The 14,025-nt window shown below is 41.6% G+C and overlaps 3 protein-coding genes across 3 annotated transcripts; 1 reads left to right on the forward strand and 2 right to left on the reverse strand.

The window, feature by feature from the left end:
* Window positions 1-46: 46 nt before the first annotated feature.
* LOC134667931 (ATP synthase subunit O, mitochondrial) lies at window positions 47-1,612 on the forward strand. Its single transcript, XM_063525349.1, has 4 exons — window positions 47-196; window positions 276-530; window positions 957-1,148; window positions 1,388-1,612. Exons 1-4 carry the CDS (start codon window positions 170-172, stop codon window positions 1,541-1,543), a joined length of 630 nt encoding a protein of 209 aa, XP_063381419.1. The 5' UTR covers window positions 47-169; the 3' UTR covers window positions 1,544-1,612.
* A 654-nt stretch (window positions 1,613-2,266) lies between these two features.
* Window positions 2,267-3,140, reverse strand: LOC134668235 (c-Myc-binding protein). Its single transcript, XM_063525731.1, has 2 exons — window positions 2,898-3,140; window positions 2,267-2,694 (listed from the first exon to the last, which is right to left on the reverse strand). Exons 1-2 carry the CDS (start codon window positions 2,910-2,912, stop codon window positions 2,446-2,448), a joined length of 264 nt encoding a protein of 87 aa, XP_063381801.1. The 5' UTR covers window positions 2,913-3,140; the 3' UTR covers window positions 2,267-2,445.
* A 1,479-nt stretch (window positions 3,141-4,619) lies between these two features.
* On the reverse strand, window positions 4,620-13,812 carry LOC134667956 (T-complex protein 1 subunit theta). The gene is made up of 7 exons (XM_063525389.1): window positions 13,628-13,812; window positions 12,969-13,206; window positions 10,817-11,136; window positions 10,203-10,577; window positions 9,475-9,701; window positions 8,928-9,123; window positions 4,620-5,255 (listed from the first exon to the last, which is right to left on the reverse strand). The coding sequence occupies exons 1-7, from the start codon at window positions 13,685-13,687 to the stop codon at window positions 5,034-5,036; spliced, it is 1,638 nt and encodes a 545-aa protein (XP_063381459.1). The 5' UTR covers window positions 13,688-13,812; the 3' UTR covers window positions 4,620-5,033.
* Window positions 13,813-14,025: the final 213 nt, after the last annotated feature.

The raw sequence follows: 14,025 nt of genomic DNA on the forward strand, positions 1-14,025 counted from the left end.
GACACGTTTTATACCTTCGAGTTTAGCAGCGAAATGTCAAAATCTGAATGAATGAATTCGAGCGCCCCGAACGAAGCGATTGACAGCCAGCGGGTCGAACAGCTTTTCTTTCTATCATCGTGCATTTGGTGATTTTAAATCAAATTACGCCAAATTCTAATCAGAAACAATGTCTTTGACTAAAACACATATGCTGGTATGTACCTGATATTTATTAATATTATGTTTAATAATGTTTATAACCTTTCTGACACTGTTACGTAATGTTTCTTTAGGTGCGATCCCTGAGCACCTCGACCGCTGCTGCTCAGCTCGTGAAACCTCCTGTACAAGTCTTTGGTTTGGAGGGTAGATATGCGTCGGCTTTGTACTCGGCGGGCAGCAAGAACAAGTGTTTGGATGCTGTTGAGAAGGAACTTTCCTCGTTCCAGCAAAACATGAAGACTGACGCAAAACTGAAGGAGTTCCTTATTAATCCGACCTTGAAAAGGAATCTTAAAGCGGAGGCCCTTAAACATGTTACCAGCAAGGTATTTAGCTTTATAAATTTTACTAGCTTTCATGTTTTAACTGGATTCACTTGTTGTGGGCAGTGGATGGTGGTAAGATTATATGGCTATTCACATTTAAGAAATTTTGCCTACCTATTATAAATTTGCCATTGACTAACCAAGGCTTTACACAATGTAAGCTAAGGTTTAAATTCACATGAACATCATTAAATTTGTAGTTATTGCCTACAGTCAAATTACAAAGATCATTCATTCTTATCCCCTCTGCCAAAAAACTGTCCTGCAGTTTGGCACAAGAAAAAAATCTGTAAAATAGGGTTCATATCGAATGAATAAATGATTATTGAATATTTTTTTTATTTGTTAATATTTAATTTTGTATACTCCTATATAACATTTAAGAAATAAAAATACCTGTTTTACAACTCTTATCATTTTCCACAGATCAGCCTATCCCCTGCCACAGGCAACTTGTTGTGCTTGATGGCTGAGAATGGCCGCCTCGACAAGTTGGATGCTGTCATCAACGCCTTCAAGATCATGATGGCTGCACATCGTGGGGAGGTCACCTGCGAGGTTGTCACTGCCAAACCCCTGGATGCAGGGCAGAAACAGAACTTGGAAGCTGCACTCAAGGTACTATAGATCACTTCAAAGTTGCTAAAGATAATGTAAGATAACGTCTTGTCTTGGAGCCTCGGGATTGAAGTAGATAGGGGGTCTGTGGTTTGATTATGTGCCTAGATAGAAGATATAAAGATCAAAACCTAGTATCCGATTAATCGAAAAACAACACCTATTAATGAAATGTATTTAAAAAATACATTTGTTGCTAATTGTTACATTTGAAACAATTTTTGTCTTTTCATTTCCAGAAATTCCTGAAGGGCAATGAGACTCTCCAGCTGACGGCTAAGGTTGATCCCTCCCTCATGGGAGGAATGGTCGTCTCCATTGGCGACAAATATGTGGACATGAGTGTTGCCAGCAAAGTCAAGAAATACACAGAGCTCATCAGCACCGCTGTTTAAAATATGTAAACAATAGTTGTCAAGAATAACCTAGTAAAGCATACATTAAATTAAATCAATTGAAAATCATTTGTATTTGTCTTAAATTTAACTTATGTGCATATGATATATAACCTTTACAAAACTAAGGTACAGGGGTGCAATTTCGACTGTGGGGTAATTTCAACTAATCGAAATCTTTCATGTTTTACATTCTAGGCACAACATACACAACACATCATTTTCGCTATCTGGACATATATGGCACGGCACTCAAGTTAATAATGTAAAATATGGAAGATATTTCACTTATTTAGGGTATTCCAGTTTTAAATTTCATCGTTTTTCAGTGCTTGATATAAGTACTATTAAGTAGAAGGTAGATTGACTATAGCAGATTATCTTTGAGTATGATTACAGAAGTTTTATGTTGTATCAGTTTATTTGTTCCATAAGATCAAAACCTTTAAATGAGTAAAGAGTAAATTTTACCAATCTGCAGGAGAAATTAATTTCTAGGCTTCTATTAGGTATTTTAGTCACTGTCTAGTGTCTACTAATCCCCTTATTATGTTTGTCCCTTTCCATTATACCAATACTTCGGAAACTTTACTAAACGTTTCTGAACATGGGTAAATGTTTGCCAGAGACTCTGAAGGAAGGTAATGTAGACTTCCGTTTTTCTCGAGTTGGTTAGTTTGCAACAGGCAAATTATTAGGAATGGAAATGAAATGCAAATACTTAAAAAGAAACTGAAAATTTTATTGTGCAACCTGCACATCAAAAAAACTTAAACATAACAAAAATACTCTCCTTATAACACAAGTTATATTTCTTTAGGATCAACAACAATATTTTCATCTGAGATCATTGTACAAACAGGTTCTGCGAGATCATTGCTACTAAAATAAGATATTATTTATTAGCCTTCTGTTGGGGCTGCGTCTCCTTTTAGAAGCGCGTTTTCAGCTTCTAGTTCGGCTATACGAGCTCTAGCAGCCTCCAACTCATCCTCTCCACCTTCAGTGCCTAGATGTTTCCTCATATATTCTAAGGCATCCTCAGGCTTGTCCGGTTCTTCATATAGACTGACTAACACTTTAGTAAGAGCATCCATCACTCCCGCTCTTTCTAAATATCTTCTGAACTCTTCGCGTTTAGAATCAATTGGCTGCAATAAAATATAAACTGTGTGAATTATTTTTGAAACATGTTTTATGAAAAGAAGGTAGGTAGTGTCTAGATAACGTATTTGATAATTCAGAATACCTAGTTAAAGGAAATATACCTTGTTGAAATTGGGCATGCTGTTTGAATTAAAAGATAAGGGTATATATTTCATTAAAACTAAAAATCTATAAAATAAAAGCTCACCTTATAAGACGACATTGTAAAATTTTACTGCAGTTTCCGAGGGCAGAACTGTTGTTGAGTTATTGTAATTATTTTAAGAGACCTCTCTAGAAGAAATATCAAAGCTTTCTTCAATTCGTTGCAAAGGCGATCTTGCACAACATAACAACAAAATAGTCAATATTTTTCAAAGCGAAGTAAAGTGACGTATGTTGTCTATGTCAATATTACTTCCGGTTTAGAAATAGCAGCGAAAAAACAAATGAATAACTGTATCAAGAATGCGTCCAATATTTAATAAAATTGTTGCAAATCTTTTTTTCCTCATTGTATTATTGTACATACAATTCAAATAGCAGTTTTTTTTAAGTTTTGGCTAGTTAAACATGTTAGAAAATCTAATCTAGACGGCGATGCCATAGCTTCATGCCTGATTTACACGAGCTTAGGAGAAAAGAAATTTGATTTTTTTCGACTATAATACTTATAGGCCAAGTTATACTCTGATACAGCCACTTTATCAGTAGCAAAAGGCGCCAAATTGAAAAAAAATTGGTGGTGCAAAGGATTGATCTGCCGTAAATAATTGAATTTTCCGCCTTTTTCTACTAATCAGGAAGGGTTATTTTGAATCCAATAAGATGCATAACTTCAAACTCGGGTAAATCCATATGTCGGATTATGCCAAACGTATAGTCTAACAAAAAAAGAGTAGAGATAAAAAGGGGCAATACTGTAGTGTCGTCCCTTTCAAACCAATGAATATCAGAAAACGGGACGATGGGGACGAGCAAGGCCCCTCTACCTTTTCTGTTCTCTTTGACGGCGCAGCAACTAGTATCATTTCTCTCTCCTCGCTCTTTTAAAATGCCATTTGTCAAAAAAGGACAACCATACTGTTGACAAGGTGAACTTCAAATCAAGTGTTGCCTTTTTTGATGCATCCAGGCTGTGTATGTGTGCGTAAAAACGTGTATGTGTGCTCTTTTAGGGATGTGAAAAGTCGATTTTAATCATGTTATATATCGATAAATGCTACAGTGGAACGAAATTGCAATTAATTGAAGCTTCAATATCTTTGTTAAACATATACATAATTGAAATGCTAATGAATAATAAATATATTAGAATATAATAAAATATTTCAATTATTGCGGAACACATATATCTTAGTAGGTGTTTATGTATTTTAATTAAATATCTGAACTTTCCCTTGGTTCCCTGCTGGGGCGTGACGATAAAATTGTGATCTGATAACCACAATAAAGAATAAAAGCGTTTTTGTTCATTTTAGATAATATATCGTCAAACCTTTGAAGTAAAATTGTAAGAAATGTCGATAGTTTATCGATATGACTTTATCGACATGGCTACAGCAAGGTGGTGTTAAATTGTTAATCGTACACTAAACAAAAGTGGCAACAGTGACAGCTCGCTGAGACCCCGTCTCTATATATTGTAAGTCTATGGGGACTACAGTATTGCCACTTTTTAATTTCTACTCTTTTTTGTCAGACTAGTGATTATATTCTCTTCTCTTTGATATTAGTCTATTAAAAATTGTAGGTGGGTTTTCGACCCAATTTCGCGCCTTTTTCTACTGACAAAGTTGCTTGACCGGCTATATCATTCAATTCTATTCAACCAGCCAACATGATCAGTCTTTATCATTCAAGTATGAAAAAAATTACACCTTACCTCCTCGACATATCAAACGAAAGGGACTCGTAATAAAACAACAGCAACACTTATGTAAAATTTTATTATTTGTAGTGCCACAAACGCATTTTTGTGACATAGAGACCAATATATAGTTTTTTAAGTTTTAAGCTCTGGAAATCATGAAATTTTAGTACAGTATCATAACTTGATAGAAAAACATTTCAGTTGCATAGGTCATGTAACTCTGGTGCACCATTATCGTCTTTAGTAATTTCATTATTAAATTACCACATTCAAAGCTAATATGTAACTTAATGTTAATGTAAAGTTAAGAAAATAAAATGCAAGTTGTATTGCTAAAGTAAAATACTTGTTTTAGTATAAAGACAAGTTCACATTACGCTCTTAGTTTGCGGCTGACGATAACCACTGCTTGGCTCCGCTACGCTGCCGACTAGGAGCCTAATGTTAACGCGCCATAGAGTAGCGTAAGTATTAAGATTCGTCGTCACTGCCTTGCGGTTGCCTCGCCTTGGGTCCGCCGGCGCGCTTGGCCATGATGATCTGGTCCACCTTGAGGATGGTGGTGGCCGCCTCCACGGCGTACTTGAGGCCCCATCGCTTGAGTACGAAGGCGTCGAAGATGCCCTTTTCTTTGGCGTCACATACGCCGTTATTTTCCGATTCGATGTCGTATCCGGCGTTCTTGTTCCCTTCCTGCGAGTTATAAAAACACCGAATTAATATATCAATAAGTAATAAAACTAATTTCTACATAAACTTGGGATTCCTCAATTATTTTTTTAATTTAATATAAAAGTAATTAACCGTCGCATATAGCGTTGTTGTAACACGGACACACACACGGTGTAACCGGGGTACATTTAACTCAACCAAAAAATAGAAAACTGTGAAATATCAATGACATTTCGAACATCGATCGTCCGAGATCATCATCATCATCATCATCAGCCTACTCTCGTCCACTGCTGGACATAGGCCTCTCCTATTGCACGCCATTGAGCACGATTTGCGGCAACTCTGATCCAGCTCTTGCCAGCCGCCTTGCGAAGGTCATCGCTCCATCTAGTCTGAGGGCGTCCTACGCTACGCTTTCCGATGCGCGGTCTCCACTCGAGAACTCGTCTACCCCAACGGTTATCGGTTCTACGGCTAATATGACCGGCCCACTGCCACTTCAGCTTGCTAATCCGGTGGGCTATGTCGACGACTTTAGTTCTCTGACGGATGACTTCATTTCGAATACGATCCCTCAGAGAGACTCCGAGCATAGCCCTTTCCATAGCTCGCTGAGCGACTTTGAATTTATGAACCAGTCCTACCGTGAGTGTCCACGTTTCGGCTCCGTATGTCATCACGGGCAGGACGCACTGATTGAAGACTTTTGTCTTCAGACTCTGTGGGATTGACGACGTGAAGACTCGACGCAGCTTCCCATATGCTGCCCAGCCCAGCTGTATCCTTCTATTCGACTCTTTCTCGAAGTTGTTCCGTCCTAACTGCAGTATTTGCCCGAGGTAGACGTATTCCTGAACAACCTCGAGAACAGCCCCTTGTACTGCAATAGGTCCCGGAGCAACACGTTCGTTGAACATAACTTTCGTTTTGTCCAAATTCATCCGGAGACCTATGCGTTGAGAAGAATCAGCTAGACCGGTCAGCATATGCTCTAAATCCTGCAACGTCTCAGCCATTATAACGATGTCGTCGGCAAATCGCAAGTGTGAGATGTATTCGCCATTAATGTTAATACCATGTTCCTTCCAGTCGAGCGTTTTAAACATATCCTCCAAAGCATTTGTGAACAATTTGGGGGATATCACATCCCCTTGTCTCACACCACGATGCATGGGGATAGGCTTAGTCTGCTGGTTTTGGACTTGGACGGCCATGGTAGCTGCGTTGTACAGACATCTCAACACTTGGATATATCGCCAGTCGACTTGGCATCGCTGCAGGGAATCCAGAACAGCCCAGATTTCAATGGAGTCAAAGGCTTTCTCATAGTCCACAAATGCTAAGCACAGGGGCCGATTATACTCTTCAGTCTTCTGTATGATCTGCCGCACTGTGAAGATGTGGTCTATGGTGCCGTGTCCTCCTCGAAATCCGGCCTGCTCCGGTGGCTGAAATTCGTCGAGTCTTCGTGCTAGGCGGTTCGTGATGACCCTCGAAAACAGCTTGTAGATGTGGCTTAGGAGCGAAATAGGTCGGTAGTTCTTCAATAGGGACTTATTTCCCTTTTTGAAGAACAGCACGACAACACTCCTACTCCACACCTCTGGAGTTCTCCCATCGAAGAGAACGGCGTTAAAAATGTTCTGGAGCTCCTTCAGTGCAGGTTTGCCTCCCGCTTTCAGAAGCTCAGTTGTGACGCCGTCCTCGCCTGGGGCTCTTCCATTTTTAAGCTGTCTGAGGGCCATCTCGATTTCGTCAGTGCTGATTTCTGGCAAGTCTTCGGTAAAGTGGCGGATTAATGTGGCTCTCGAATCCTCATTTTCGGAATCTGGTTGAGATGCATGCGAAGCGTATAGCTGGCCATAGAAGGATTCGATTTCAGAGAGAATCCCCGACCGGGACGATACAACAGCCCCACCGGTTGTGGTCAGCTTCGTCAGGTGGCTTCTTCCAAGGGACTGGACAAAAACTTTTGACCCCCGATTCTGCTCAATCGCTTGCTCAATGAAGCGTGTATTGGCGCACCGGAGGTCACGTCGTACTAGTTTGCCAATCCTCTTGTTTAGAGCCCGTCGCTGTGACGAAGTGGCAGGTGGGTCTTCCCGTCGTACCTTCATAAGCCTGAGGGTTTCCTCCGAAAGCTTCGACCTCCCGGCTTTACGCCGTACTTCGCAAAATCTCGTACCTTCATCCCTGAGGATTCCAACCACATTTTTGAGGGTCTGGTTTATATCAACGGCATTTGTGCTTTCCACGGCAGCGAATCGGTTCTCCAGGTTTGACTGGAATGCTTCAGATCCTACCATGGTTTGGAGCAGGCTAGGTCGGAGCCTGGACTTCATCAAACGGACACGTTCGAGCTTATAATTGATATTCAGAGAGCCTCTAACAAGTCGGTGATCACTACCGGTGTTAAACCTGTTGATCACTGAGACGTCTCTGAATATATGCTTTTTGTCGGTTATGATGAAGTCGATCTCGTTTTTTGTCATAGTATCGGGGCTCCGCCATGTCCACTTCCTTTGGGACTTTTTCTTGAAGAACGAATTCATCAAGAAAAGCCCCTCTCTCTCGAGGAAGTTGACAAGCATTTGCCCCCTATGATTCCGGCTACCAAAACCATGGGATCCTACTACCGACTCGCTGCAATTCTGTACTCCCACTTTAGCGTTGAAATCACCCATGACAACGTTGAAGTGGGCCTTGGTGGTGCGATGTAGGGCCTTCGATATGTCATTTCGTACATATCTTCCACTTCTTCGTCCGTGTGTGTCGAGGTCGGTGCGTAAACCTGTACCACCTTGAGGCTGTATCTCTCATTGAGCTTAATTACGAGGTACGCAACCCTGCTCGACACACTCGACATTTCCACGACGTTGTCACAGAGGGCTTTGTTTACCAGAAACCCTACGCCACCTTGGGATAGCTGGTCTCCCTCTCGAAAGTACATAAGGTGACCCGATTCGAGGGTTACTGTGTCCTCCCCCTGTCTTCGGACTTCGCATAATCCCAGAATGTGCCACCTTATCCTTCCGAGTTCTTCTTCGAGTTGTGCCAGGTGCTCATCCAGCCGTAGCGTGCGTCCGTTGTACGTCGCCAAGGTCAGTTGTTTGTGGCGGCCTTCCGTCACCCGGCGATTCTTCGCACCCCCTACCCTACCGTTACCGAGACCGCCGCCGTGGTCCCGGACGACAGGGCGACCGGGAACTGGGGGCCGTGGTTTTTGGTGTGCTTCCATGGAGGCTTAGCCCATAATCGCCACGCTGGGCAGGCGGGTTGGCGATCGCAGAGCGTAACATATCGCACCAGTGTCGCTGCTGCCCGACACTGGTCTGTTGGATTTTGCTACGCTTGTTTACAAATGGTTATACCGCCATCAGTCGGTCCAGAGCCTCGTCTGTTGTCCGGCAGGATGCACCACGAGCAGGTGAGGTTGGTGGGAGCTCTGAGGTGATATTTGTTCTCCCTTACATCCCGAGCGTCCCGGCGTCCGAGATAGTACTCATGTTTAGTAGATAATGTATAAACTCGTACTAAACACTAATCAATATGTAAACAGGCCCTAAGGCAAGTGTACACGCTCGTAGGGGCCTTATCGTAGCGTACCCTAGCGTTACTACATATATTAGGTAGCAATTACTACATAAGTATATTAGATAGGTACCGCTAAGCCTGGGTAGGGGGTTATACCTTGTGCGCCTTGTAGATGTTGTTGATGACCTCGGTGGCGTTGGCGCCGGTGTTCTCGGCGAGCGCGCGCGGCACGGCCTCGAGCGCGAGCGCGAACTTGCGCACGGCGTACTGCGCCAGCCCGGGCAGCGTGTCCGCGAGCTGCAGCAGCCGCGCCGCCAGCGCGATCTCCGTCGCGCCCGCGCCGGGCACGAATCTGTAAACCGAACCCGATTATTAACCTTTTGAGACTCGCGACACAGGGCCGTCTTCAACTATGCTGGGGCCCTAGGTCACATAAGAATTTCGGGCCCTTGTGGAAAGTAAAGAAAGCTAATTAAATTAACAGTTTTCTACTATTGATTATGGTTTTGTTTGAAAATTGAACGAAAACGAAAGAAAAGAAATGCGACTCTGTTCCAATTGAATATGATTTAAATTTCATCGAACTGAATAAGTACTATAGGTAGGACCTTGGGCCTTAGGAGGCTTTAATATAAGAATGTAAGTATAATGTCAGTTTAACGACATAAGTACCTATCGTTTAGAATTTAAGCAATGTACATACCGCCCATCTCTAGCACTATTCTTGAATGTGTTGACACCATCATCAATGGCTCGCTCAATATCATCCATGTAGTTGTCTGTGGAGCCTCTGATGAGCACAGTGGAGATGCGAGACTCAGTGCTCTCCATACGGAATATGACGACGCGGGTGTCGCCCACTTCGTCTACGGCGACTATGTCGCAGTAGCCAAGTTCTTGGGATGTGGGGGTGGTCAGTCTGGGTAGTACCTGAAAAAATAATAAACATGATGAATTAAATTTTTGAAAAATACTGTTTACCATTAACATTTCTTGATTTATCTTTAACCAATCGGTAACTAGAATAACTATGAATTACTTTACAAATTAGATTGCCTTATGCTGTCCTCCTCCAAATTGAATTATTACCTATAGAAACTAAAGTATAAAATAGCAATGAATTTTCTTTTGCAATAGCGCTATTTGGCTTAGTAGGGCAGTATGGCTTTCTTAAGGGATGTTATTCATAAATTCATAATTTACATCTCAATGCTGTAATGCTATAATTTAAATTGCCTGTAAACATTTTTACACTGTCTCTTCTGGATAACAATTTATCAGTGTTATAGATAGGTAGGGAGATATAAATAATGGCATATTTAACAGATCAATGATCATACTTATACCGATCCTCCTCATCTTCGTGTTTTCTTAATTTTAGTTTTTTCTTATTAATTTTACTATTTTATTTTATAGCCCAATAATACTTACAGTGGCATTAACAGTCTTAGCAACACGTCTGAGGTCGAATTTTGATGGAAGACGTACAGCCATTATTCCATATTTGTTCAACAAGTGCAGTGCCATGTCTCCAAACTTCGCGCCCGCTACAATAACCTTTACACCAGTGTCGGCAATATCTTTGATCTGTTTCTCCAAAAGAGATTCCTCCCCTCTGCTAAAGTTTAGAAGTTCATCAGCGCTTTTGATGAGGACTGTTCCTTTGGTCTCTGTTTGGGTAATGTCAATGGGGCATGAGTATACAGCTATCTTAGCTTTCTTGGCAGATGTGACATCTCCTTCAACTTCACGCTTGAAAACCATTCCTGAGAGTACATCAGACTGCAGGAGACCAGCTCCAAGAATCTGGAATTGTAAAGTATTTTGATAGCAGTTTTTTTTTTGTTAAGCCAAGAGATCCTAGTAAAATCCATTAAAACTTGATGAAAATGGTGATTAATTCAAAACAAAAAAGACCATTACATTAGTTAGATCAAATATCACTAAGAAATGATGATTAACCCTAGTATAAAATGTTCCTGTATTAAAAATAAATACACCACACAGGGTAGTGGGACACCAAAGTAGGCTAAAAAAAGTGTTACCTTGCAAATTCTGACATTGTCCACATTGAATGTAGTTTTCTCTGGCAGGATGGCAATGCATGCCTTAGCAACAAGTCCAGCAATGAAATCTTCGTTACCATATTGTTTAGCCATTATGGCTGGCCTCACACTCTTAATAACTTCCTCTGTGTTTTTGATATCCTTGATCTCATGACAGACAAGATCAGGTAAGATTTCAAGGCACTTTTCAAGGGCAGTTTCGTAGCCCTCAGCAATCTCGCTGGTGGTCACACCAAGACGAAGAAGTTCTTCTGCTGCTTCCAGGAGAGCTCCAGACATTACAATGACAAAGTTGGTACCTAAAAACCAGAGATGGTGTTAAAAAATATAAATTTGCCTACTTAATGAAAAAAAATATAATCTCCAGCCTATAATTATATCGGCGGAAAGCAGTTAACCAATCTGCGTTTCGCCGATGATATTGTCCTGTTCTCATCTACAGCTACAGAGCTCCGCGTCATGCTGCAGGACCTAAGCAGGGCAAGCCTTGAGGTTGGATTATCAATGAACATGTCAAAGACCAAGCTCATGACCAATAGTGCACCAATAACAGTAGAAGTGGACGGCAGAGAAGTAGGATATGTCCATGAGTATATATACCTGGGCCAAATTGTCTCCTTCCAGGCACGGCAAGACAAAGAAGTCGCAAGACGGACCGAGAATGCCTGGAGGAGCTTTTGGTCCATGAAGGAGCACATGAAGGGAAACCTACCTATATCACTCAAAAGAAAACTGATGGACATGTGCATTCTCCCCATCCTTACCTATGGAGCACAGACTTGGTCTTTGACAAAGGCTCAGAAATCCAAACTCAAGGTTTGTCAGCGAGCCATGGAACGTAGTATTCTGAGCGTGAAATTAACCGATCGCATTAAAAATACAATACTACGTTCCAAAACTGGAATAACTGATGTAGCTGAAACTGCCGCCAAGCTCAAATGGGATTGGGCAGGACACGTCAGCCGTATGCCGGAAGACCTGTGGGCCAAAACAGCCACCCGTTGGGTCCCACAAATTGTAAGGCGTCACGGTAGACCTCGTCGGAGATGGCGGGACGAGCTTGACGCTTTTGACAGAGACTGGTGGGAGACTTCTGAGGATAGGGATACGTGGAAGAATAAGAGGGAGGCCTTTGCCCAACAGTGGGACAATATAGGCTAATAATAATAATAATAAGCCCGCAGGGCAGCTTGTGGCGAGCTGTTGGGGAGTAACGACCCCACGGACCCGAGTGCTCCCGAGAGTCGGTCAGGGTCTCCGTCTCCGGCGTGTCTTCGTCGGTCGGAGTGGAACCCCAAGGGGACCCGCAGGACTCTCAGCTCTGGCTTGCCTTCATTGGCCGTCCAGAGAGGAGTCGTTAGAGCTATATGCTCCAGGGGTGGAAGTGAAAGATGCATAAGACGCGAGTTGGCACAGTGGCTGGTAACAGCCACTGGGTAGAAAGCGGCGCACACCTCTCGACACCCCTGAGCCGCTCACACCGATGTTGCTCCTGGTCGTCTTTACGACGGCAGTTTCAGGGGCCCATCTAGTCAGCGGCAAGTCACCGCCTGCCTCGATGACGGTGTTAACATTGTTATGGCAGGTGTCCGGACCTCTTTACAATAGCCCAGTCTCATAGTCCACCTAAACTTCAATCCATAGACCGGTATACTGTTCTCTTTTTCTACAATAGTCCCAATGCCTGCTGAGACCGGTTCATGGGTGTCTATTGTTGCACCTGTGAACGGGTTCCAGCAGGCGTTCTACATGACATTAAAGCTCTCCAAAGGGCCTCTACGTGTTGGATCTATATCCCCACGCAAGCCTATCAAAAGACCGGGATTTACAGGCCCGTGATTCCAAAAAAGGAGATACAAATAATAATAAATAATTATATCCCAATTTTGACCAAATTTTTTTTTGTATTTGTTTGGCCACATTGGGATATGGTACCCATGCTATCCAAAAAATATATGTTCATGTATTTAATGTAAAGATATACTCCTCATCTTAGGGCTTTTCTGGTCACACCTTAGATACCTAAGAAATAAGACTTATTGAGCTTACTGTGGGGCTAGGTTGATTTGTGTAACATTGTTGTACTTATCAACTAAATTTATAGTATTATATAATTTAAAAAGCAAAGTACCATCTCCAACTTCAGCGTCTTGCATCTGACTGCCCAGGACCATAAGCTTGGCTGCAGGGTGCTCTACATCCAGTTCTCTGATAATGGTTCCAGCATCACTTGTCACGAACTGCTTGTCAATGTGGTTGATGATCATTTTGTTCATGCCATTTGGACCATAGGCAGAGCGCACACTTTGTGCAAATTGCTTACAAGCAGTTATGTTTCGGTATACAGCTTCTTCTAAACCAGAAAACATCTGAAAATCGCAAGTAGCATGGTGAACGGCACTTACAAAATTAATGTTGATATAACTTTAAACATGCTTGTCCGATCCACAAGTTCACATAAATAAAAAATATGTTTTTGAATTAAGCATAACTATTTTAAATCATACATACTACATGTTCCCATGGTCAATACTTAAATAATGCCTTTCTCAGTCAAAACTAAAAAGAAATATTAATACTGATCATAACGACGAACCCAGTAGAATCCAATTATTTTGCAAAATAAAAATAAGTTAATCAATTCAAGTAGTGTTTTCGACAATTTGCAACTCAGTAAAGCATTAAACATATGAATTAGGGCAGTATATTATGTACATAAAGAAATAAAAGGTAAAATAAAACCATAATTTCCGATACACATGACATGAGAGAAGTAAGGTTATAATTTACCCGTGCTCCATCTTTCATCATTGAGGGTACACCCGGGGCTCTTGGAACATGTAAAGCCATCTTTTTGGATTATTGAAACAACTTCAACTTAAAACCCAACAACTATATTTCAATTCAGTTACGAACAAAAAGATAGTGAACAAAATGAATCACACGACCGACACCGACATTAACCACAGATAAGATAAAATTTACATACATGCTACCATGCTACCAATCGGCCATATCAAAGGGCTATAAACTGGATAAACGCAATAACGCCAACTCAATAAACAAAACTTTAAAAAAATACTCTGGCAAGCCAACTTTGTCAATAGATAAAAAGCGCTAAATTCAAAATTTGTAGAGAGATCGATCCTCCCATAGTAAAGAAAATTAATAGTTTATGTTTTCCGTGG

Source organism: Cydia fagiglandana, chromosome 10 (genome assembly GCF_963556715.1).
Source record: "Cydia fagiglandana chromosome 10, ilCydFagi1.1, whole genome shotgun sequence".
NCBI lineage: Eukaryota > Metazoa > Arthropoda > Insecta > Lepidoptera > Tortricidae > Cydia > Cydia fagiglandana.